General features: G+C 39.7%; 1 protein-coding gene across 1 annotated transcript; it reads right to left on the bottom strand.

Annotated features, from left to right (window-relative positions):
• Positions 1 to 4,568: 4,568 nt before the first annotated feature.
• Positions 4,569 to 19,049, bottom strand: LOC127006427 (uncharacterized). Its single transcript, XM_050876379.1, has 7 exons — positions 18,837 to 19,049; positions 14,169 to 14,314; positions 11,878 to 12,021; positions 10,425 to 10,502; positions 10,356 to 10,363; positions 9,077 to 9,202; positions 4,569 to 5,250 (listed from the first exon to the last, which is right to left on the bottom strand). The coding sequence occupies exons 1-7, from the start codon at positions 18,991 to 18,993 to the stop codon at positions 5,079 to 5,081; spliced, it is 831 nt and encodes a 276-aa protein (XP_050732336.1). The 5' UTR covers positions 18,994 to 19,049; the 3' UTR covers positions 4,569 to 5,078.
• Positions 19,050 to 25,952: the final 6,903 nt, after the last annotated feature.

Raw genomic sequence — 25,952 nt, 5'->3', positions numbered from 1 at the left:
TGTACTGTATCTAATTTATTTCCGAATTTGATGTTGAATCAATGGCCATGAAGAGGAAATGCCAACCATCTCTGAAAAGTAGGTCATTTAATTAAGCCTTGAAGATCTCTTGAGCAGACCAGCCTGTGCAGGCGCACGCGGCATTGTATGACAATACTCTCTCCAGGCCTAATGCCCCAGCCTACAATCAAGGTAGGGATTGACAGGAAGCATGCTGGTCACTTTCAGTCATTTGACGACGGTCGAAAAACGAAACTAGTCAGCCGCTAGCTTGATTTGTGACTCCAAAGCCCAGTGAGAACGACGACCGTGTACAAGGTGTATATATATATTGGGGATCTCGGTGGCTCAATGGTAAAGTACTGCACTTTCTGATCTGATCTGATCAATGTGTCAGTCTCTCTGCTACTGCCTCCCGTGGGTCTTTCTTCACTTGCTCAAACCAAATTTAAGATCAGTGTGAGATATATGTTAAATTGTCAGTATTTTTCTTCTATTGACACGTAACCTATTCCTTCTCTCAAAATAATAATGTATACCCTGAGGTTATTAGTAAGACTAAATGTAAATGATTGACTGCACTTAGTTTTCTTGCCTTTAAATTATCTTCCTGAGTAGCAAATTTCGAAGGGAAGCCTTAGATTACAAAAATTTTATTATTCAAAACTGTCTTCCCTGAAGGTCCCCATACACTGTCAATCATGACTGCGGAATTATGTGATTGCCCAGTCATGATTTATGTACATCGTGTGTGGGGATGGTTGAAGGATTGTGGCATGCTCACATAAATGTTTTTTTTTTTTTTTAACAGTGAATCGGACTCAATCAGTCAAAGAAAAAAATGGGACCGCACTACCGCAAACCGCACTAATCCGGAAAAAAAGTACCGCACTACCGCAACCGCACTACTGATTTTTCAGTACCGCGCCCACCTCTGTATATATATAATATAATATAATATAATATTTAATATATATAAATATATCTATATCTATATCTATCTATCTATCTATCTATATCTATATATATATATATATACAGTACCCTCCCGCGTTTTGCGCTGGCTTCGTCCCGAAGGTATAGCGCTAAAGTCGAGGATCGCGAAACTAGTGGTATTGAAAACACTGAAAAAGCGCTTATTTGTTCCGACCCGTGGAGAAGCTGACTTTTTTCCCCCTCCTTTACTCCCTTGTTATCTCAAAATACGTACCTTGGAAAAAGGAAGTAAACAGGAAGAGAGAACCGGTCGTTTTAAAGCCACAGATAATGCCTTACGATTGGCTGAGCTCTGAAAACACGCTTGGGAGTCCGATGACGTCATCGCCGGCGCTCACCCAATCAGCGGCCTCACTACCTTAAGGCGGTGTCACACTGGCCGTTTTCCTCTAACCGTTGTGGCTACTGGTGTGTGTCACACACGGCCAAGGTCGGTTCCCCGGATCCATATCCACAACATAAGCAAAGCACTTGCCCTGTATCGACATGGCGTCGTCTGCTAAAGTAGGGGCTGTCACGGCTTGTGCTGCCATTACCCAAGTTATGGACTTGTTGTTGCAGTTAAATGGAAGGACGAAACTGTTGTGGGTGTGGCATGCCTGTGGTTCCTCCGTTCCAGCTCTTATTCTAGACTCCGACCACATAAACACGTGGATCGAGTAACAACAAAGACACACACATACACACGCACGCACACACAAGACTCATCATGAACCATGGCAGATGTTTCTCACAAACAGAAATGGCTACGGCATTTCCTAGAATGGCTTAGAACTTATTTGGTGAGTGGTTCATACAAACCAAGCATACCCAATGGCAAGAGAGCAGTGTCAAAAACGACTGCTTTCTTCTTGCCAAGAACTAGGTTTGGTTCATGTGAGCCACTCACCAAATACGTTCTAACACACTCAAGAAATGGTGAAGTCGTTTCTGTTTGTCAGAAACATCTGTAATGGTTCCTAATTAGTCTGGTGTGTGTGTGTGTGTGTGTGTGTGTGTGTGTGTGTGTTGTTATTCGATCTATGTGTTTATGTGACGGAGTCTAGATGGGTGAGTTGGCCGCGCACGCGCAGTGGTGACAATGAGAACTGGCATGGAGGAACCACGGGGATGCCACACCCACAACTGCTTCTTCCTTCCATTTAACTACAGCAACAAGTCCATAACTTGGGTAATGGCAGCACAAGCCGCTACAGCCCTTACTATAGCAGATGACGCCATGTCGATACAGGGCAAGTGCTTTGTTTACGTTGTGGATGTGGATACGGGCAACCGACCTTGGCCGTGTGTGACGCACACCCGGAAAAGTTGGAGTTGCCGGTGGCCCTAGCTGCCGCCAACGCGGTGGGAAGAAATATGCCCAGTGTGACACCAGCTTGCGGATAACGGTTGGTCGAAAACGGCCAGTGTGACACCGCCTTAAGGCAGTGAGGCCGCTGATAGGGTGAGCGTCGGCGATGACGTCATCGGACTCTCAGCGAATCACAAGCGTGTTTCCAGAACTGTCACCCAATCGTATGGCAGCCGCCTTTAACTGCGGCTTCAAAACGACGCGTTCTCTCTTCCCCTTTTCTTCCTTTTTCAAAGGTATGTATTTTGAGACTCTACATGGACAGGAGTCCCTCACATCCCCCCTCCAACTCCCCAACTCTGGCTTCATCATTTAATAAGTCTCTCTCTCTCTCTCTCTCTCTCTCTCTCTCTCTTGCCATAGCCACAATGTTTGGAGGAAAACGTCCAGTGTGATACTACTACCTTTTAAGGTAGCGTGCGTGACGCCGATGGTAAGTAGACGTGACCCGTACATGTCAAAGCAGCGCGAAACTCGGGGTGATAATGCGCGAAAGTCGGGATGGTAAGAAATTAGGACTAACCGCGATACTCGAGGGTCGCCAAACTCGGATAGCGCGAAACATGGGAGGGTACTATATATATATATATATATATATATATATATATATATATATATATATATATATATATATATATATATATATATATATATATATATATATATATATATATATATATATATATATATATATATATATATATATATATATATATATATATATATATATATACAGAGAGAGAGAGAGAGAGAGAGAGGGGGGAGAGGAAAAGAGAGGGAGAGAGAGGAGGAGGTTTATTTCTCCCTGATCCAGTACCATGCCAATAAAGTAGCCCTGGATCAATGCAGTTAAGAATTTTGATAACAGACATAGTAGAGTAAGAGGGCAATGAATATGAGGAAAATACCCAGAACTATCCAGAGTGGAATTTTCAGAGAAAGTTTGAGTGAAGAGCTCAGCTTTAGCTTCAGGTTTCTGAAAAATATCAAATTGGCAATTAACTACATGGATAATGTGCTGCTAAGAATGATGATTGAGCTAGACTAGAATATGGAAAGAGTACAAAAAATGGCAACAAAAATAATATAGTAGAATTTTGAATCTCGATCATAATTGGGACCAAAAATAATGATCGATTCAAAATATCGAGATGCAAAGTTAACGTCTTATGGGGAAAAATGCAGTTTGGACCAAAGCCTTGCCAACTAACTAATATCAACTACATTTCTTACTTCCAGGCTTTTTCACACCTTGTTGTGGTCCTTGACTCCCATTCTCGCTCTTATCCACCCCCTGGGCCTTTCCATTGGCCGCAGGAAACATGGTGAATGGGATCTAGGTAGCCAAGTACATATGTAAACAACCTTGTCCTTGACCACATGCTGGGTTTGAACAGCTGACGGGTGGCTGATGATGATGATGATGATGATGATGAATGTCGGTGGCATAGCTTTTGTATCAGCTATCGGTATCTTTATTAGAGCTTGTGTGTGTGTGTGGCTGTGTTCATTATGGGTTTAGGCTTTTCAATTTGCTAATTCTTATTTTCCACATGTTGTATAAGACTTCTTTCTTTCATCTCTTCTTTTTCAAAAGGTGGGAGAGCAATCGAAAAAAATCAGCGATCGAGATTCGTGTAATTTGATCAAGATATGTGAATCGTGGGTTCTTGATGGTGCAATCGAGATGTGAAATATCGAGATGAGATTGATCGAGATTCGTGACTTTACTTTACAAAGGAAGGCGGTGGCCGAGTGGTTAGCGTGCGGGCCCCGCATTCACCGCGCCACGGACAACGTCGGTTCGAATCCCCATGCTACCACCTGGGATTTTTCAATCACCGCCGAGTTGCCCGAGACTACCCACATGCTGTCCAGAAGACCACCCATCAACCTGGAGTCTAGAAGAAACCGTCCAAGTGAATGAAGAATGAGTTCCAGGGGGCAGCATGAGCCAAGCTTAACTGGCGCCACTATAAAAAATTCCCTGCACCATGACAGGCTTGGGCCGACCACCAGGCCCCCGGAGAAAGCCTACCGGTGCTACAGGTGATGTAAAAAAAAAAAAAAAAAAGAGCAAACTGAGGGTTCCTATTTGAAAGAAGTGAGAGACATGACTTAATCATGGCATTCAATCTCACAAAAGCCCTGAAGCATGTAGACTGAGAAGACTTGCTGGTAGAACATGGGAATATGCAGGTAAATTGAGGAAAACAGGATGCAGAAAGGTTATTACTTTTGGCTTCCTCAATAGAATCATCAATATATAAAATAGTCTGAACACAAATCTAATTAGTGATATGAATACACATGAATTCAAAGCAAAATTGGACACAAGCAGATATGGTGACAAGGCAACATAGGCTTAGCTAAAATCTTGTATACTACAACTAACCAAGTACATAACTAAGTACACACACACACACACACACACACACACACACACAGAAAAACTATGGTGGGATGAAAGTCAAACACTTTCTTACATAAAACTGGTGTAATGATGTAATGCTTAATGTTTCAAGCTTCTACATTACAACAAACCCAATATACAATTTTTTTTAAAAAAGTACAAAGGACATCTTTTTGATTAATGTCCTCCCATCTAGTTGCAACCATGCAAAAATTTCCCCCTTTACCATGAACACCTAGAATGGGGTTCATTTAATAACAAGAAAATAAATAACTCCTTACAGATACTTCTCTCTTGGTTCTATATATTCTTAACTTACTATTTCTTTTTCTTATTTGCTTTTTTGCTGGCAGCCTCTGCAGCACTTCTTGAGGACCGTATGCAATAGAACACCAACCCTAATACAACCGTTGTCAGGATCCCCAACACCAGGTACACTTTGTCAGGATTTTCCCGCAGCCAGTCAGCACACCATTCAGTGAAGTCATCACTGGTAAGAAACAAGAACAGATTGATTTAGTCAGCAGGATCTTCCTGGTGAGGCTCAAAGGTTTTGGTAAAGAGCCCTACCTATATATTTTGGCCTCAACTCATCATAACTATCATCAACCCTACCTCCTTTAGACACAAGAGTTGGAAGTCATAATGGCCTTAGAACACATGACAAAAATATGAGGAGAAAGCACATCAGTCAAAAATGGAGAAAACTGCCTAGTGAAAGGGTCTGACTGAAGATTAATATCCAGGGCATGTAGTAGGGTACGGTACAGTAATATTTTTCGTAATTTAAGATGTAGTTTAATACTATATTGAAATTCTGTGCTGTACCTGAAAAATTACTTAGTACTGTACTAGTACAATAAATTATTTATCGTATACCATAATTTTGTATTTCATAGTTCAAAAGAATAAATGATCTATTTTTCGAGGTGTAACATAAAATTATATGAATACTACCACTACTACTCCTACTACTACTGCTACTGCAACTACTACTACTACTACTACTACTACTACTACCACTACTACTGCTACTACTACTAAATAATTACTAGTATAATCAGTGGCGTACCCAGAAAATTGAAAAGGGGAGGGGCCAATATATATATATATATATATATATATATATATATATATATATATATATATATATATATATATATATATATATATATATATATATATATATATATATATATATATATATATATATATATATATATATATATATATATATATATATATATATATATATATATATATATATATATATATATATATATATATATATATATATATATATATATATATATATATATATATATATATATATATATATATATATATATATATATATATATGGATCCCATACAGCTTGAGGATTCAGGTTAGATCGCTAGGGTAAATTTTGTTTTTATACATACATGCATTGATACATACATATACATACATTGTATATTTTAGAAGTCTGTTGGAGGCATATAAGTACAACATAAATCTGAGAGATTTAAATAATCCTAAAAGTACTAATTTTATATGTTACATGAGCAAACATTTCTTTTAAAATCTTGTTCATTTCTGTAATTTGGACTGCAAAAATTTACCCTCGAAACAACACTACTTACTTTAGAACTATATGTTCTGATAAAAAAGTAATATACTGGCAAGGAAATTTTTTTTATATTCTTATAACATGTATAATCCTCATTTATACAGGCTGCTGCTGTAATACATATTTTTACAAGATACATGGAAACTGGGTCAGGTATTTTATGAATATGAAATAAAAATTAACTAGATGAATTAGATTAGTTACTGTTAGCAACAATACATTGAAATTGGTTTACCTCAAATTTATGCGTCTGTTCTTACATGCAAATTCATCAAGGACTTCATGATCAAGATTTGTGTCACGATAGACAAAGTAAGGCCAGTCCATTTAAACGACTTTCACTCACTGCGTTCCTAAGGTATGTTTTGAGTAATTTAAGGGCACTAAAGGATCGCTCATTGGTGGAAGTGCTAACAGGTAGTGTTGAAAAAATTACAATAAGATGGAAAATTTTGGATATGTGCCCAATTTTTTGGCACATGATAATGTCTCAACAACTTGCTTTGACCTCTCATGAGATTCACGACGCTTCCAATAACTCTGCCCCCGTAGATATTCAGCTTCAACGACATCTGCATCTCCATCAAGAAGTTTTCCATAAAATTTAACTGCCTCCTTCAGTTCACTAAAATCAGTATCAACTGAAAGAGAGGGAACAAGATTTCCCAACAAAAAACTCCTAATGTGTTTAGATGCAAACCTTTCCCTGAGTTGTGATATAGCAGTGTCTGAAAATGGGAGAAAAATAGCTCTTCGATAATACTATGGAGTTGCTGTTGGAGGGTTACCCTTAATTGTGTTTCTGATGACCACTGATTGTTCAAGGCTTCTGGATGATATCTCCGTACCTTTCCTCAGCTTGGGCAAAAAGTTGGTTGAACTTATTTCCATCATGATAGGGCTGAAATGCATCTAAGCAGCTCTGTGTAGCTACACTTCCAAGAGCACCCATCAATTCTTGTTGACTCCTGCAGCTTTTCTGGCAAGGGTTTAGTGACACTTAGAACTGAGGTGAGCACTTCCAAACTCATGAGAAAACCTGGGTCACTTATTGCTTTAGATTAGGCTTGGCTGCTGATTCTTCACCTAACGTGTTTTGCCGTAATTATTCTTAATTATTATTTCATTATTTACCTACCTGATTAACTGAACTATCCGGGGCATCAGCCGAGTCAGTGGTGACTATCTTACACCAGATAGAGTACGTACGTGAAGCGTTTTCTGGCATTTTGTGACCAAGGAGGAAATATGTAAAGAATGGAAAGGCACAAATCCCAAGCCTGCGTGAATTCAAGAAATGACACACGCTATAGAAAAAAAAGTACTACATAAACAGAAAATGAAGTCTATCAATCATAATTTTAAGAAATTTGGAATTTGTGGTCAGAAAATATTATACGGATAACATGAATAGGCTACAGCCACGTGAGCCTACGTCGTCAATGAATGTTTCTCAAAATAGATCACCTGCTCTTATTCAACTCAGCAGCTCCATTGTTCAAGTGCTGAACATACAATAGTTATACTCAGCCACTCTACACTGTCCACTGTCAGGCACAAAACGGTCATTAAAGGTGGTAATATAGCGACAAAGGTCGACCTTACAGGTCCCATATGCATCTCGCGTCGCCTGCCACTCTCCCCGTCATAATAAATAATCATATTACATACTCACCACCGTCACCAGACAAGTTCACCTGGTGCCTCTACAGTATAATTATATAGTCCTCCAATCACTTTGACTGCACCTTACACCTAAAATCAAGTGCCAGAGCCATCCCAATCTCGTATTCCTCTTCTTCCTGTCTCCCCGCTCCCACTACAAACACCCCTCCGCCGCTTTCAGTTGACAGCTTGACATCGCAGTACTCTACACACAATTTTATGAACCCATCATTTAACACCTAACTTTTTTTTTCACTCAGAGCACACCATATATCCTACCATTAACTCAAAACAAAACCAAAGGGGAAATAACTCGATCAGTCAGTGCCACTGAGCTCTCAACTCCACACACACACACACACAAACACATTCGTAATCGTAATACATATTCCTATTATTTTCCTGTAACATTTATTTATTCATTATAATTTTTCTTTGCAAAAGGGGGGGACCATGGCCCCATGGCCCCCCCCCTCGGTATGCCACTGAGTATAATAATAAGAAGAAGAAGAATAGGAATAATGATAATGGTGATAATGCTAATATTGTGATCACATGGCTCAGTTTAGGATCTATGAGCAGTCACCTGTAAACTGCATCCTCACATGCACAGACTGATGAAATGAACACACAGAATTCTGAATATGACCTGAGTAGGGAGGTGGAGCTCTGTTGACTATAGAGGTCTTATAAAAACTTTTTTTAAGCTTGTCCAATGTTGCTGGGATGCTGCCGTCAGATGTCAGTAATTATGATTGTTGTGGCTGTGACTGGTACCCATGCCACCAGAAGTATAATCCTAAATCAAAGTCAACACTCAAGCACCTGGGATGAGAACCCCACTCGGGTAATGGAGCCACACCTCAGTGTTAACGTAGCCATAGTTTGCCTATTCATAGGACATGTGGATGCCTATTAATGGTTAAACCTTTTATGAGCTTTTAAAAGTTCATAATACTAGAGCAAAAAACTGTTTCATAAAATAAGGTAAATTATACTTGTCTAACAAATTAATATTCAACAAAGTGACCTCACTTACAAAGGTGTCTTGGGATGAGGTACATTCTCTCCTCGAGCATTCCTAAAGCCATCAGAAGCAAAGTGCTCCAGTGTGGTGGCATCCACTAGGGGCAACATGTAGCGGTACAGACGACCTTGTCGGAACCTGCAAGAGCAATATGAAATCAGGACGACTCTGTAAAAAACTCATATGTAATCCTCCTACTAATCCCTTCCTTCTAACTTGTACCTGATACCAAAACTCTTAACCCTTAAACACCAGGGCCCCAAATATTACGTTATCACCAGACATGTCCAGAATTCTGGACAAATTTGGGGGGTCAATAAATAATTTAGAAAAGGCACAAAGTTTATTCCTATATATTGTACCTGAAATATATGCTTTTCTAAACTTGATCATAAGTCACTGATAATAGGCCATAAAGTTAGCATTGAAAAAAAATAAAAAAATAAAATGGGGGAAAAACAAAGTGCATATTGGGAGAATCACAGCCAGCCAAAGTGTTGAGGTATGCTGTATATGAAAGAAGGAAAAAAAGAGAGAGAGAGAGAGAGAGAGAGAGAGAGAGAGAGAGAGAGAGAGAGAGAGAGAGAGAGAGAGAGAGAGAGATAGAGAGAGAGAGAGAGAGAGAGAGAGAGAGAGAGAGAGAGAGAGAGAGAGAGAGAGAGAGAGAGAGAGAGAGAGAGAGAGAGAGAGAGAGAGAGAGAGAGAGAGAGAGAGAGAGAGAGAGAGAGAGAGAGAGAGAGAGAGAGAGAGAGAGAGAGAGAGAGAGAGAGAGAGAGAGAGAGAGAGAGAGAGAGAGAGAGAGAGAGAGAGAGAGAGAGAGAGAGAGAGAGAGAGAGAGAGAGAGAGAGAGAGAGAGAGAGAGAGAGAGAGAGAGAGAGAGAGAGAGAGAGAGAGAGAGAGAGAGAGAGAGAGAGAGAGAGAGAGAGAGAGAGAGAGAGAGAGAGAGAGAGAGAGAGAGAGAGAGAGAGAGAGAGAGAGAGAGAGAGAGAGAGAGAGAGAGAGAGAGAGAGAGAGAGAGAGAGAGAGAGAGAGAGAGAGAGAGAGAGAGAGAGAGAGAGAGAGAGAGAGAGAGAGAGAGAGAGAGAGAGAGAGAGAGAGAGAGAGAGAGAGAGAGAGAGAGAGAGAGAGAGAGAGAGAGAGAGAGAGAGAGAGAGAGAGAGAGAGAGAGAGAGAAAGAGAGAGAGAGAGAGAGAGATAGAGAGAGAGAATTCAACCACTGCCACATTTACTTATCTTGTACAATTATCAGCCAAATGTTTAGGTGGGTTGCAGCTGAACTCACAACACTTACAGTATAAGTGAGGGGGGAATTATTTCACCCAAACTCATGCGAGTGGTTCTCCTCCTAAATATCACAAACACATGAATTGCAGTCTGATCGAACAAACATAACAAGCCAGTCACCTGTTGTAGCTCCAGTTGCAGCTTGAGTCAGGTGCTGAAAGTAGTGAAAACCTCATTATGAATGCATGCACACTCAGAGATGTTTCATTTCGGCACACTGGGCAAACAGCTGTCACCTCATTCGTGCTAGTAAAAGTATTTATTGCCCATTTCTGAGAAAGTCATGATACTGTTATGTAGAAAAAAACCTGTCAATTTTTTCCCAATATTAATATTGAAGTTATCTATGAATAGCTGGATGAGGGTAAAAAAAAAGTTATGATTTGAAGGTAATTAGGAAAGCGTTGGTGAATTTTCTAGTAAATTGGAGAATAAATATTTCTATTTTTTCATGGCAATAAAAAGATAGACAAAAAGAAGTCCTTGTTTTGTTGCATTATGATTGGATTATATGGTTAATAAGTAAACAAAATTGAATTAAAATCGTATGACTATTTCAAATCTATTTCAAAAGCTAGAGTGAGTTGGGGATGAACTGTACATGTGGATGTGACTTACAGAGGCTCCCATGGCCACATTTTTAAGTTTAAAATGGTCTCTCTCTAACAGGTATTGGGGAAACATTTGTGCACAGATGAGCAATGGTGGGGGTTGCTTGGCTAAATTCTGAGATGAGACTTTTTTTTTCGATGTAATATTTTGCCACTGATTAACGATCTCTGGTGTCCATGAATACACCAAGAGTGGTGATAAAGCGCTGAGTACTGGGATATGTCTGGATGTGATGAAATAAAGTGAAGAAAGTGAACTCCAATGTCACTGTATGACTTGAGTGCTTGCTCAAATATAAATGGCATCATATGGATGATCCGTATAATGGGATTTTAAATGTACCGAGTGTCCACACTATAAACATACAACCTGTGCTTATTGTATCTGTGTAGTATGTGTTAATGATAGTGTTACACAAGTTGCAGCCATGTAATCCATGACAGTGACACCTGGCACTTCTAATGGTAAATGAAATTTCATTATTTTCCTTTTATTTAGAAATTCATTACCTTACATTATACATGATCATTATTGATGTAAATTATCTTATAGTCATATTTAGGGTCTAGTTAATGAATTATTGAATTGTTCTAATTTTCATATTTTCCTATATACCCACTTGCAGCCCATTTAAGAGTGAAAAAAGTGTGAAATACGCATCAGAAGGATAGGATGAGGGCACTGGACATAGACATGGCTCAGGAATATGTGTTTAGTACAGTGGATAAACAGAATATGATATGAGGAAGTAACACAAAGAACATGGAATACTCATTTTATGCAACAAACTAATAGCAGAAAGTGCAGTGTCCATCCTGTATGACGAGATAAAGAGTTAAAGACATAAACACTACCAGTGATATGCAGAAGGAAAGCTATACTTACAACCAACACAAAAGTACATCTTACAGTTTTACCTCAAAATTCTCATCAGAAAGAGTGTGGACAGAGGATTCAGGATTGGTGATCAGGTAGTGCAATAAGTACTCATCATCATCTGCTGGGCCAGTGTACAGGAGTGGAAAACCTTTCCTCACAAAGATAATGTCACCTCCTGTTTTCTGTAATTAAAAAAAAAAATCACTAAGGTCAGATTCACGGACTAGATTTGAATTCTGCAACTCTACAACTTGCTATTACTTATGCATTTTAACAATTCAATCAAATGTCCTCTAAATATGACATGAGTTGGAACCAGTTTTGAGAAACACCCAACAACAATACACAAAGTTTCAGGAAGTAAATATAAATGGATGGTTAAATACACATCACTTGAAATCACTAGAATTGAGATTGCTAGTATTCGTACTAGAAAACTTCATCCCTGGCCTCATTACCTCAGTATCTGTAATTGCTGACACATGAGCTAACAATGTGGTGAAACCTTACTATGGTTTGACACAAATATGAGGTCCGTTTGGGTGGGACTTGAGCCTCTCCATAGCACTGCCACATCACCCCCAACACATTACTTACTCTTTCATATATCAACTATTTACTATTTGAAACTGTGCATTGAATATTCTATATACATTACCTAAGTCTATATAGTTCTATAAATATGCTGCTTTATAGAGTAATGGCAAAGAATTGTATAATTTCCATAACACGTGATATTTAAGCTTTCCAACATCAGCAATCAAGGACACCATGCCACTTCCTCATGCACGATGACAGCTGCTCCAACAGCTGGATGGCTAGATTTGACAACACTGTGGTCCTGAACGGGCCCCGCCTAACCGGCCTTCATAGCTGGGGCTGACTACAGCCAAATACCGGTAACTGTAGGGTAGGTGGTGGCTGAGTGGTAGTGTGCGGGCTCCACATTCACCGCGTGATGGACGATGCAGGTTCGAATCCCCACGCTACCACCTGGGATTTTTCAGTCACCGCCGAGTGGCCTAAGACTACCAACATGCTGTCCAGAAGACCGCCCATCAACCCGGACTCTAGAGGAAACCGTCCAAGTGAATCAAGGAGTTCCGGGGGGCAGCATGAGCCAAGAAAAGATGGTGCCACTATAAAAATTTCCTGCGCCATGATGGGCTGGGGCCAACTACCATCCAGGCCCCTCAAGAAAGCCTACCAGCGCTATAGGTTGACACGTAAAAAAAATATAAAAAATAAAAAATATATATATAAAATAAAAAAATTGCTGAAATTCATGAATATATTTGACTTGAACTACCTCTTTCTTGAGGTCATTCAATGTGACAATGCATCTATGAGGATAGCTGTTTCTTGATATCTCTCAACAAAAGGTACCTACCTTATCTTCCCCCCCAAATTTCTGTGACTCCTTGTATCTCTAGTATCCCATATAAACATATCAGCAGTGGTGGGCACGGTTCTGCTAACCGCTAATTAGTGAAGCTAACTTTTTTGTTAGCTGATTAGCGTTTTTGCTAACTTCGGAAACAGTTAGCGGACCAATTAGCTTCCACTAAATGTAGTTCCTCCTCTGTTAACTTTAAGTCCACTAAAAAATTCATACAGGTTTGTTTTCGTCCGTTGTGGGCAGACACAGCACCAGTTGAGCCACATGGCGCAATAATTCCAGGGCTTCCACTTTTGGGTAAATTAAGCCTTAAAGTAGGATATTTGGACAATTATTAATTAAACTATGTTTAAACTACAACATATTGAAATTTTAGGTCACTAGGTCTGTTTATAAGGGTTTTAGAGCCAAAATATTAAACCAAAGCTAAATCCATAAAAAAAGATAGCAGTTAGCAGTTAGCATTAGCTTCCACTAATGCAAAGCTAACTTTTTAGTTAGTGGATTACCAGTTAGCGAAGCTAACTTTTTGGTTAGCGATGCCCACCACTGCATATCAGTAGCAATCACTTCCATTTATTTTATTGTCCTGTTCTCTGCAATCAGATCTCTTTCTCTTCACTACTCCTATTCAGGCAAACCCAACTTTTCTAATCTTTCTTCATATGCCATATCCATCAAGTTAGATTTCACTTTTGTTGCTGATTTCTGGATTAGTATTTCTATTTATTTTATAGTTTTCTTTCTGTCTGAAGACCACACCACAACTGCACAATCCAATACTGGTTGAAATGACAATCTTAAAAATTTAAAATCATTCACCTTTTTATATTTCATATCCTGTAATCTATCAAATTCCCTGATGTACTACATATCAACTTCCACATTATAATGGTTTCCATTATGGCATTAAAGTTATTTGACACTCACCTTGGTATTCAGGCCATATTCAATGGAGAGAGTTGGTGAATGGGTGCGCACTACCCAGGCATTCAGTGCCTCCACTATATCCTCTCTGATGGAAGCAAGGGTGTCTTCCAGCTCTTCACATCTCCCAGTGCAGTCTGCTTCATTACCTGAAAATATGAACTTTTATTGCTTTCCTTATTTGTTTCCCTGAGTTAGGCTATTTTTGTATTATGTTAAAACTGAAGAGAGAGGGTTGAGAATCTAGTTTGTCATTTCTTTCAAATAATATGTACTTTGCTATAGAGTCATTCAAATTAAAGAACTATAATCATAACTGTGTTTTAATGACTCATTTGTTATGAATCTATATTTTAATGAAACTATAATGCAGTAAAAGATCATTTGTAGGTCACATTGATGCCACACATGTGTGCACTTGAAATTCTGTTATATATAAAAAAAAACTCTTGGTCTATACCTTCAAAGCAATAATGTAAGAAGAATTACAAAAAAATAGTATTGTTCTCTTTAGAAAATGTCTCAGTCTCAGTCTTACTTTGAGAATAAATATAATCACTACATGAAACAATATTAACCCGTAGCGTACTGCCCTATGTAGCCCCAAGTACTGCACTGGGAGTAAAAAATTTTATTGGCCAAATCCCTTCAAAATCACCCCAGTAACAAGGAAAATAGGTTCATTCCACTCACCGTCGCCCATAAGTGCTTCGCACCCCACACCCTGTCCGCTCGTGGCTGGGTGTGGTGTCATCTGCCATCCAGTATAATGAGACATCCCATCCTTATTTTCGCATCGTGGAACCCAAAATTTACTATCATAGAGTGACTAACTGAAGCATCTAAGTGTAAAAAAGTACCAATGAGGACCTAAAAAGTGATGCAAAGCTGAACAGGTTACAAAAAGAAGAAGAATGATTGTTGATATCCTAGTTATATACATACATTTGTCGTCATTTGCTTTTATAACAAAGTAAATAAACTTGGGTGGCACAGATCCCGACAAGTAATTGACGAAAGACATGGTACTGTGTCGAAATTCATGTATGTATTCAGGATGGGATGTCTCATGATCCCCAGATGTCTCATGACGCCACATCGGCTTGGCTCGCCCCCCACCCTTGTGCATACGAAAATGGTTCCGTAATTCAATACTTGGTAACCGTGATAGTGTGTCTGTGTGTGTGTGTGTGTGTGTGTGAGACTGGCTCAAGGTCACTACTCGGCTGACCTCACTATGATTATTGGACATTTTCACTTTGTTTCGGATTTGATTTCATTGGGTTTCCCTTTGTTCCCAGTGGGTTGGCGTCACCCCTGGGGGCATATTGGCCTGGGAGAGGGCTAAGCTGACTCACTAGTTGACGGTCTGTACCCATATGAGCATCTAGATGCGCACGGGAGCGTCCTTTCAATTGTGATTAATTACGGTAATTTGCAAACGCGTCTGACGCGTCAACGGTATATAATTGCAAATCGCTTTTAATGCGTGAGACGTGTCAATGGTACTCTACAGGTTAAAGAATATTGGTATAAAGAGAATAATTAATATATAATTAACTTCTGTATTGTCCCATGAGGTTTTAATTAAAAACATAAGCAAATATATGCAAAATATTATTGTTATTTTATCTTCTCTAAAGAAAAAGCAGTTTGGAACTACTGACAGCATTGTTATTACTCCAGTGACTGGTCAAGTTTCCATCCCACACTATGCATGTAAGTATGCAAAGTTCGACACAAGAAAATGTCTGGACACACAAATTGCTGTGTTCTGCCTGTGCAATCAGCTTTATTTGGCAGTTTCTTGTTCTCATGTCATTTTTATAGACATTTTTGAGGGCAAAATCTAGTGTTTATTTATTTATTTATTTATTTTTTTTTTTTTTTTGTAAACAAGTAAAAAAAATCCTATCAGTAACATAGGACAATTTCTTAAATAATCAACAACTGCTGAACCTAACCATCATAGAGATAGTAACTAATAGTACTGCAACTAAACTAGTAAACTAATGCCATAGAATCAGAAACTCATTCCCATCAAATTAGTTGCATGACCCCAATAAATTTATAACTACCCCTGACCAGCTATGGCAGCTAATTTCAGTTCAACTTCACCTGTGAAGAGAACTATAATATGGTCTTTGACCTAAAGGCAGTACCATCAATACAATACCACATGATACATGGGTACAATTTTGTTGAAGGTCACTCACAAATACAACGGACATATTCTGATGTGTTTCTAGGAATAAAAATCCAATAACTATGTCATGAATTACTAGTTTCTTTTATTATTTCCTATACCCCATCACCATAAGAGAACTAGCAGTTTAATGTTTTAACCTGCCGGTATGTAATGGAGAGGCCTCTGCCCTCCTTAATCCCTTGGCAAAATGAAGTACGTATATCTCTGACAGCTTTCATGGTTAATATTGTCCTTAACACAACAAAGTACAGTGGGGAAACCTAGAAGTGGCCACAAAATACATAAAATGAATTAGAAAAACTTATTAAGTAATGATAAGTAGGGTTGCAAAGGGTGGGAAAGTTTCCTGAAAAATAGAAATATTCCAATGAAAGTTTCCTGGAAATTTTAGGGCCCGGGAATTTTGAGAATTTCCACATTATCTATCACGCATGTGTATTTGTATTAATAAATAAACCAATTTTGGTTAATATAACTATTAATTGAAAATTGTCTAGCAACAAAAATTGTATTTCCATACAGTTACAATACCTACACTCATGTTATTGTAGGCTTGCTTGGAGTTATACAATTCTGGGAAAGGTTAACTTACATACTTCCTAGGTAAGCTGTAGTTTTATGATTACTGCATTACACTTTTTACATACCTATCAGTATCCCTCTCTCTCTGTAATTCACCACGGCCTGATCATGAGTTGGACTTGCAATCACCAGCGACTACCCTCCCGACAAGAGCAAGCTGATAATAGTTGATCTCTCGGTACCCCTGGGACCTTCACACACCACACACCACATCCACCTTGCTTAAGGGGGTACAGTAACCACTCCTTGTCAGTGGAAAAATACCGGCCTAAGTCTAAAGAGGCAACAACAACCTCAGCCTAAAAAAAAAAAAAGCCTAAAGGCACCATAGGAATTTTTTTTTTATTCTGAAAGTTCACGAAAATTCCCAAAAATTCCCATGGGAAAGCACCTAATTAAAAATTCCCAGGAATTTACAGCCATACCATGAAGCAATTACTGTGTTTGTCAACATGTAGGAGACACCTAGTAGTCTATGACCTGTAGCTTAAATTTAATTTTGTAGTAATACTTTCACTGCTGTTTTGCCATGGATTTGAACTCACTGGACAATTTACAGTAAAAAATGTTGAGGAATATAATAATGTAACCCTATTCGACCTTTGACTAGATCAGCCCTGTGGTTTATTTATACAAAGTAGCTAGTATTTACTGTGAAGTGTGCAGTAGTCTTAGACTTGCCAACATTAATTTGATACGTTTCTCTCCACTTGGTTTAGGTGGGGTTATGTTAGTTTAAAAAGGTATTTACTAGTTAAGTGCTGCTAGGATACTATTTTACCAATTTTGTTGCTAGGTGAACAAGGGGCACAAATTACAGGAGACTACCCACCCAACTCCACTCTGACCTGAAATTGAATGCTGAACCTCTTGGGTATGAGGTGAGTGTGGTCACTGTTACACAACATAACTTTTGTGTGTGTGTGTGTGTGTGTGTGTGTGTGTTGTATGCATACAGGTGTGTGTATAGAATGTAAAAACAAAGCCAGATGTTAAAAATAATACGTGGAGTTCAAAGATTCAGCAGACAGAGGTGATGTTGAGAGAGAAAGAAGGGGGGGAGAGACAATAGGCTATGTTAATGCAAGTGGCCTGCAAGCCAGTTGCAAACACTTACTTTACTTTTGTTAGCACTGGCTGTTAAGATAACAAAAAAAAGAGACAAAACTGCATGTTAGAACAAGTTAAGAATAGGCCAATGAGTACATGAGACCATCACCCAACTAATAGTGCCAAGTCCACAAGCCCCTTTCTGACAGATTCTCTGCGCTGGGTTCTATGACACCAACTACAGTCATTCCTTTCATTTAAATTTGCGATGGGTGTCATAGTCATGCACACCATACATCAAAGAATATTGGTAAGTAAAAAGAGTAATGGTCATAATATTTGACTTTAGTGAGCAACCTCTGACCAAACAGCACTGACACAACCCCCCCCCATGGCATCTACATTAGCTGACCACCTTTTTTTGGTGCTCATATCTTATCAATCTGCTGAGATGGGTGAACAGCTGTAAGGGTTGGGTGTACAGACTGTCCAGGCCTGCAATGAAATAAAAACCAGGCAAATTAGCAGCTCAACACGCAATCCGCCACTACATCACTGCTGCTGTATTAGCATGGCAGTGGAGATAAAACACCTCGCCTCCCTTCCTTAGGAGTCACCCGGGGGGGGGGGGAAGACGTGTGGCACCGGCCACACCGGAGCCCTCCAGAGTTTGCGGCACATCACTGGACCGTTACAAACTACTGACTAGCGACACAAAAATGGTTGATGAATAAACAAATGGATTCGTTAACAAAGAAGCTCTTTGCAGAAAATCAACTGTTCTTTCTAGAATCTAGAGGCTTCCCGGCAAACCATGGAAAATAACTTACTGAAGAGGGCAACCACGTAGTCTTCGTCGGTAATAAGTTGTCTTAGCTCCTGTTCGTTCATCACTTCAAGCTGATTAGTTGCACAGGTGGCGGAAGATAGGAAGAGAGACAGTAACTGAATGGTGAGGAAAAACATCTGGTGTAACGTCAGCGCCATTGTTTACACCTGTCAGCTGTCTGGTGCCTCGCTCAAGTCCAGCAGATAGGAGTGTTGGAGGCTGGGCCTTTGCAACGGCGCCTCTTTACATGATGGTTTATTTTCACAACGCCTGTGCAGCAAACTCCTAAATTTTCCCATATCTTCTGAGGGAATTCTTTCTTTCTCATTTATACTGTGCGGCATGAATATATTTCTTTCTTTTTTTCACTTTTTTGGTAGAGTCCCTTGATAGAGAGTACCGACCTTAAGGCCCCCATCCACGATGCGATCTGGTCGGACAGATCTGGTCTGACAGATCTGGTCGGACGGATTCCATGCCCACTAACGATCCGACCGCACCTCACGATCAGGTTAGTTGGTAACAGATAGTTGTGTGGTGCGGTTGGAGTGATGGCGCAGGAACTACTACTACTGGGAACCGCCGCTGTGGTTTTAACGGACACCAAAAAGAGGAAACATAACAAATGGAGTAAAAACTGGTTATTAAAGAGACATATATCCTTCCCCCTTCACTACATTAGTATCACTACCAGTATCGCGTCACTATCTCCTTCACCACTTTAATTACAGTCATCATCATTATCGTCACCACCACCATGTTTATGTTTATAGCCTACTGCCACTATCCTATGTCCTTGATTGTTACTCCCACTATCTTACAACAAGTTCCTACTCACACTATCCTATCACCACGTAGCCTACCATCACGGCTAACGTCCAGTTTGGACACTGTTGTAAAGTCTGAGATTTGTTTCATGAATAAAACTATACGAAGAGAATGGGCCTACCTTTACTAGCCTAATACATTACTTACCTCGTCCATATTGGTCGCCGATTTCCTCGGTGTTTCTTGGTCTTTTAAGAAGAGAAGCAAGCTGTAGTACCACAGTTGAGGAGAATAGACTTCGTCAGCACTGGCACCAGATCTTTTAGACTCAGATATCTTCTTCATTTCTTTCCGGAAGACACTTCTCATATTGTTTATTCTTTTCTTGACAGTTTCAATGGTAGCATCACTGTCTCTCTCCTTTAATTTTTCTAACAATAGTTCGTATGCTTCATTTTTCTTTTGCTTATTTACATAATCTCTGCTTTTTATCTTCCATAGACACTCCTTTTCTCTATATCGCGGACGCAACTGACGCCTAATCTTACGATCACCACACTAAGGCCGGCCCTAGACGTAACTGTTTATCTGAACGATATAACTGATCAGATAAATCGTTAAGATAAAACTGACGTGTAGGGGGAAATTTGCGCAGATTTTGATCGTTTCAGATGAACTGATCGAGCGGCATGAACAGTTGAATCATTCAAACTTTTTATCTGAACGATCTAATGATTGTTTTCCTTTCAGATGAAAATCTCACGTGTAGGGGGAAAACTGTACAGATTATCAGTCTATTTGTGACTTAAATAAAGTGTGCACGCCTTTTCCAGCTTTTCAGAAATACTTCATTATGAATCGCAAAACATTGGAGGAGTTTATTGACATTTACCAAACCGAAGAGTGTTTATGGAAAGTTAAGTGCAAAGAGTATCATAACCGTGACAAAAGAAACGCAGCATATGGAAAATTAATTGAAAAGTTAAGAGAAACAACACCTGATGCTGACCGTGATATGGTTGTCAAAAAAATCAATAACTTACGCACCACATATAGAAAAGAGTTGAAGAAAGTGCAGGCTTCCAAGAAATCTGGAGCAGGAGCATATGATGTTTATGTTCCAAAACTGTGGTATTTTGAAAATCTTGCCTTTCTGTGGTGTGGAAGCGATGAAAATTGTAACGATATATCGGAATGGTGTAGGGGCAGCGACGTCAGATGGCTTGCAACGATTTTTATCTGATCAGTTATATCGTTCAGATAAACAGTTACGTCTAGGGCCGGCCTAACGGTGCGATCTGGTCTGATCAGACCGGGTCGGACGATCTGAAAACCAAACACTGCTAGGTCGCCATCCGACCTGCCGTCAGACCTCCGGACAGACCAAAATCAGGCCATCCACGATCCAATCTGATCGCATCCAACCAGATCTGTCCGACCAGATCGCATCGTGGATGGGGGCCTTTAGAGGAGGAATACATGGAGTAGCCCTCAGCGGACGCCGCTCTTCACTGTGAGGTGAAACATATGTGGGTAGAGGTGGCCGGAGCTTAGCCGGTGGCCTTGCCAGCAAGTCCACTTATAACATTGGCTTTCTCGCTCCCATATCGTCGGAGTAATAGGCTTGTCTGCCTTATTTCTTCCACATATCATATGGTTTTACTTATTCAACTGCTGCAGTATATACACTAAGGATGTATGTATAGGTTTTCATAGAAAAAACACCAGCATTTCCTTGTCTTTATTCCATAGAGGCTGAGATGAAATGTTCCACACCCGCCTTGATCCCTCACACTTCCTCTGTATAGTATTCATTATATATTGATCATGGCCTTACTTTTAATGTAGAAGGATGTACAGCCTTCTATGTAGAGCGTCTCAGATGTGATCAAAACTCACTACGAGAAAACAGAAGGAAGTATTGGGGCAGAAAGGAGAAAAAACTTACCCATGCGCAAATAATAGTCTATATTTGACTTGACGTCAACCAACCGTGTTACACAATCATGCATGTCATTGTTAGAGGTATATTAACCAGTAAATGGAGAAAATGCAATATACGATCAGGCACCAATTACTGAGAGGGGTTGGTTACATGTTTTTAGAGAGAAATGGCTGTGGAGTGGTGGAGATGTCTTGCTCACCAGAGATGAAAAGACTTACAAGAGTGGAATAAATAATACAAGAAAACTCCTGCAAGAGAGAGAGAGAGAGAGAGAGAGAGAGAGAGAGAGAGAGAGAGAGAGAGAGAGAGAGAGAGAGAGAGAGAGAGAGAGAGAGAGAGAGAGAGAGAGAGAGAGAGAGAGAGAGAGAGAATTACATAGCTAACCAGACCACACAGACCCTAAGGCCTAAACTAGGTGGTCTGTCCTAAACCTAAGTGACAGTTGTTATGCGCCCACCACGGCGTTGAAACTGACCTAGTGAACATTTAGATGGAGGAGATAGCGGTCAAGATTATTCTTAAACGATGCAATCGAGTTACACTGCACCACTGATGGAGGTCTGTTCCAATCTCGAACGACAGCATTAGTGAAGAAGAATTTTGTGCAATCTGAATGACCTTGTCTGCATTTGAGTTTAGCGCCATTATTTCTCGTTCGCGTCGAATCATCCATCACAAACAGCTTGGTCGGATCCACGTTGGTAAAATCGTTAAGTATTTTAAAGCACACGATCAGTTTTCCTCTGAGGCGGCGTTTTTCAAGAGAAAACAGGTCTCGATGTGACAGCCTTTCCTCGTATAGCGTTTGTTTCATAATGAAGGAATCATCTTAATATTGGTTGCTCTACGCTGAACACCTTCTAATTTAGCAATGTCTTTCGCATGGTGTGGAGACCAAAACTGCACGGCATACTCCAAATGAGGTCTGACGAAACTATTATACAAGAAGAGATTTACATAGAAAATCAGACCACACAGACCCCATGGTCCAGACTAGGTGGTCTTTCCTTAAACCTAAGTGATTCTGCATTAATCAGAAGGCTCCAAAACGTTGCATTTCAACTCTAGTTGATATTAAGTTGAAGGAAGTGGCGGTCGAGCTTGTTTTTTAAGGAGTCAATCGTGTTACACTGGACCACTGACGGTGGGAGCTTATTCCATTCTCGCACGGCAACGTTGGTGAAGAAAAATTTGTCCACAGTTGAGTTTTACGCCATTGTTCCTCGTACGCAAAGTGTCATCGATCATAAACAATGTTGATCTGTCTACATTCGTGAAACCATTAAGTATTTTAAAACATTCGAGAGAGAGAGAGAGAGAGAGAGAGAGAGAGAGAGAGAGAGAGAGAGAGAGAGAGAGAGAGAGAGAGAGAGAGAGAGAGAGAGAGAGAGAGAGAGAGAGAGAGAGATGAGGGGGAATGAGAATGAGAGAGAGGTAATGAGAATGATAATGAGAGAGAGAGAGAGAGAGAGAGAGAGAGACTAATGAGAATTAGAGAATAATAAGAATGAGAGAGAATGTGAATGAATGAATGAGGGAGACTCGTTATGAGAGAGAGGTAATGAGATTATGAGAATGAGAGAATGTGAGAGAAAGAATGAGAAAGGAAGAGTGTGAAGGAAAGAGAGAGAGAGAGAGAGAGAGAGAGAGAGAGAGAGAGAGAGAGAGAGAGAGAGAGAGAGAGAGAGAGAGAGAGAGAGAGAGAGAGAGAGAGAGACTATTTATAGTTTTATACGAAGCAACAAATATTTAAGCTGACTACAACAGACCCCTCAGCCTATATGTGGCATCACTGTGTCCTTGCAACAAAGAATCCACACACCGTGGGTTATAGGTGGAGAGTGTAGGTGGGCAGGACCAATGATAAAGGAAGAGTATTCTATCCTTGGGGAGGATGTTGCTCTTTACGCTTGTCACCCTTACCTGAGTAAAGCCAACGCAATCATATTTCCAAGTTTCATAACTTTCTTCCACCTCTTCTGTCACCCGCCCCTGTGAAAACACCCTTGGCCTTGGTGATACTGCCAAATCATAGGCTGTGTAATCGTGAGGGTGGAAGGTTAGTATTATGTCTTCATCCTATTTTATTGTTTACATACTTGCTGCTTTACAAAATACAAACAAATTACTCTCATTTACTCATTTACTCTCGTTTGCCAGTGGTTACTTATGTGTAAAGGTTTGGTCATCTTTTGTTTTTGTTTTGTTATAGGAATTAGTAGTGATGTCAGCAAGTTCGCAGAGGATACCAAGATCGGTAGAGTAATCCAATCAGACAGGGACGCTACCGTTCTCCAGGATGAGCTTGACATACTATATGATTGGGCGGGGAAGTGGCAGATGGAATTCAATGTCGGGAAGTGTAGCATTCTGAGTGTAGGTAGGAATAACCCCTCACACAATTACTCCTTAAATGACACTCTTCTAAGTAGGTCTGGGCGTGAGAGAGACTAAGGAGTCCTAGTGAGTGCTGACCTCCGTCCTAGGGCTCAATGCATTCAGGCTAAAAATCGGGCCAAAAGAGTACTTGGTTTCATCTCAAGGAGCGTAAGCAATTGGAGCGCTGAAGTCATCATCAAACTTTACTTAGCACTAGTTAGACCTCATCTCGATTATGCAGTTCAGTTCTGGTCCCCCTACTATAGAATGGATATCAAAATGTTAGAATCTGTACAGAGGAGGATGACAAAGATGATTCAGGGGGTGAGAAACTTCCCTTATGAAGACAGGCTGAAGCAGTTAAATCTACACGCGCAAGAAAGGCGAAGGTTGCGAGGAGACGTGATCAAAGTCTATAAATGGATGAAGGGCTTTAATAAAGGGGATGTCAATAAGATTTTGATAGTTAAAGAGCCGGGTAGGACGCGTAGCAATGGTTTTAAGTTAGACAAATTCAGATTTAACAAAGACATAGGCAAGAATTGGTTCACCAATAGAGTGGTGGACGAATGGAACAGGCTTGGGGGCCATGTTGTGGGTGCCAATACCATAGATACATTCAAGAAGAGGTTAGATAAAGCCATGGATGGTGAGGTAAGGTGGGGTTGAGTGTACAGGAGCTGCCTTGTATAGGCCAACCGGTCTCTTGCAGACTCTTTACGTTCTTATGTTCTTATGTTCTTATGTGCTCGTACTTCGATCCGTTACTCTTATCTGCGGTATCATTGTTTATTTATCATTTTTTTTCCACAACTAGCGTGTGAAAACATTCACCATCATTCTTTCCGGCGGTTGAATAATGAAAAGCATAGAGGTAAAAGATCACCTTGGTGGTGCCCATCCAATGGTGACTCTCCACAAACATGGCGACGTATAGTTGAGTAGCGTAACTATATATATATTCTACACTATTCGTAACTATATATATTCTATATTCTATATATGTATATATATATATATATATATATATATATATATATATATATATATATATATATTTATATATATATATATATATATATATATATATATATATATTACTTATGAATGAAGGTGTGAGGTAAGATAATATCACACATTATTGAAACATTCACATACTTGTGTAAAAAGATATTTAACAAAGGAAATGCTTGATAATGCTCTACTTCAGTCACACGTATAGGCTTCTTCCTCCACCCCTCCTCTCTTACATCGCCCTGCTTCAAAATTTATGAATGTTGAGCTTGAAAATGTATTGGATGTACATGAAAGACTATATGTTATTGATATCATTTGATTTAGGGACACTTACAAAGCGTACATTTATTCATTGTAAAATTACCGCGTAGCACCTCAGGAGCAGTGTACTAAGTATACCTTCCCGAAATCAGTGGCTGTTATAGGCATAAATTCCTTTGCTATAGATTTTGAATAAATATGTAAGTTAATGCGACATTCTTTTGGTTCGTATCTTCTTGCAGCTCAGGTGTAATTCATCGTAGTTAGGCAACTTCACTATGGTCTGATTTCGATTCTAGTGTTGGTAATGGCCGGCGAGAAGCCAGTTTAGTTAACCTGTCGAACCTCGTCGTTCACTTCTCAATGAGTTTTAAAATGGAAGGGAGGATTTCTGAGAATACATTTTGCTGCAAACAAACAAATAAAACCTTCGTGTGTGCATCTAGAGAGTGCCAATTGTATGACCTATTAACTCATGCTCATCCGTTAAATTATAAACAAATAAAGAATAAAAAAGCAATGCCCCGGCCCCTTTGTACTGGCAAACGTTTCCCTGCTCTGTGAGTTATTTTCTACCTCCTTTTGGATGTGTGGGTACAGCATGGATAAGCTTGTACTTAATGCCACATAGGAACAATACATTCAGTATGTATTCTAAATGCAAGTTTTGTGTGTTGTTCCTTATAACAGAAAATTACTAAGCTCAGAAACAGACTGCAAGGTAAGGAGCGAGAGACGCAACACGTT

The sequence above is a fragment of the Eriocheir sinensis genome, chromosome 32 (assembly GCF_024679095.1).
Source record: "Eriocheir sinensis breed Jianghai 21 chromosome 32, ASM2467909v1, whole genome shotgun sequence".
Taxonomy (NCBI): Eukaryota; Metazoa; Arthropoda; class Malacostraca; order Decapoda; family Varunidae; genus Eriocheir; species Eriocheir sinensis.
The sequence above is the reverse complement of the archived record's forward strand: the minus strand, read 5'-3'. Positions and strand labels throughout refer to the sequence as shown.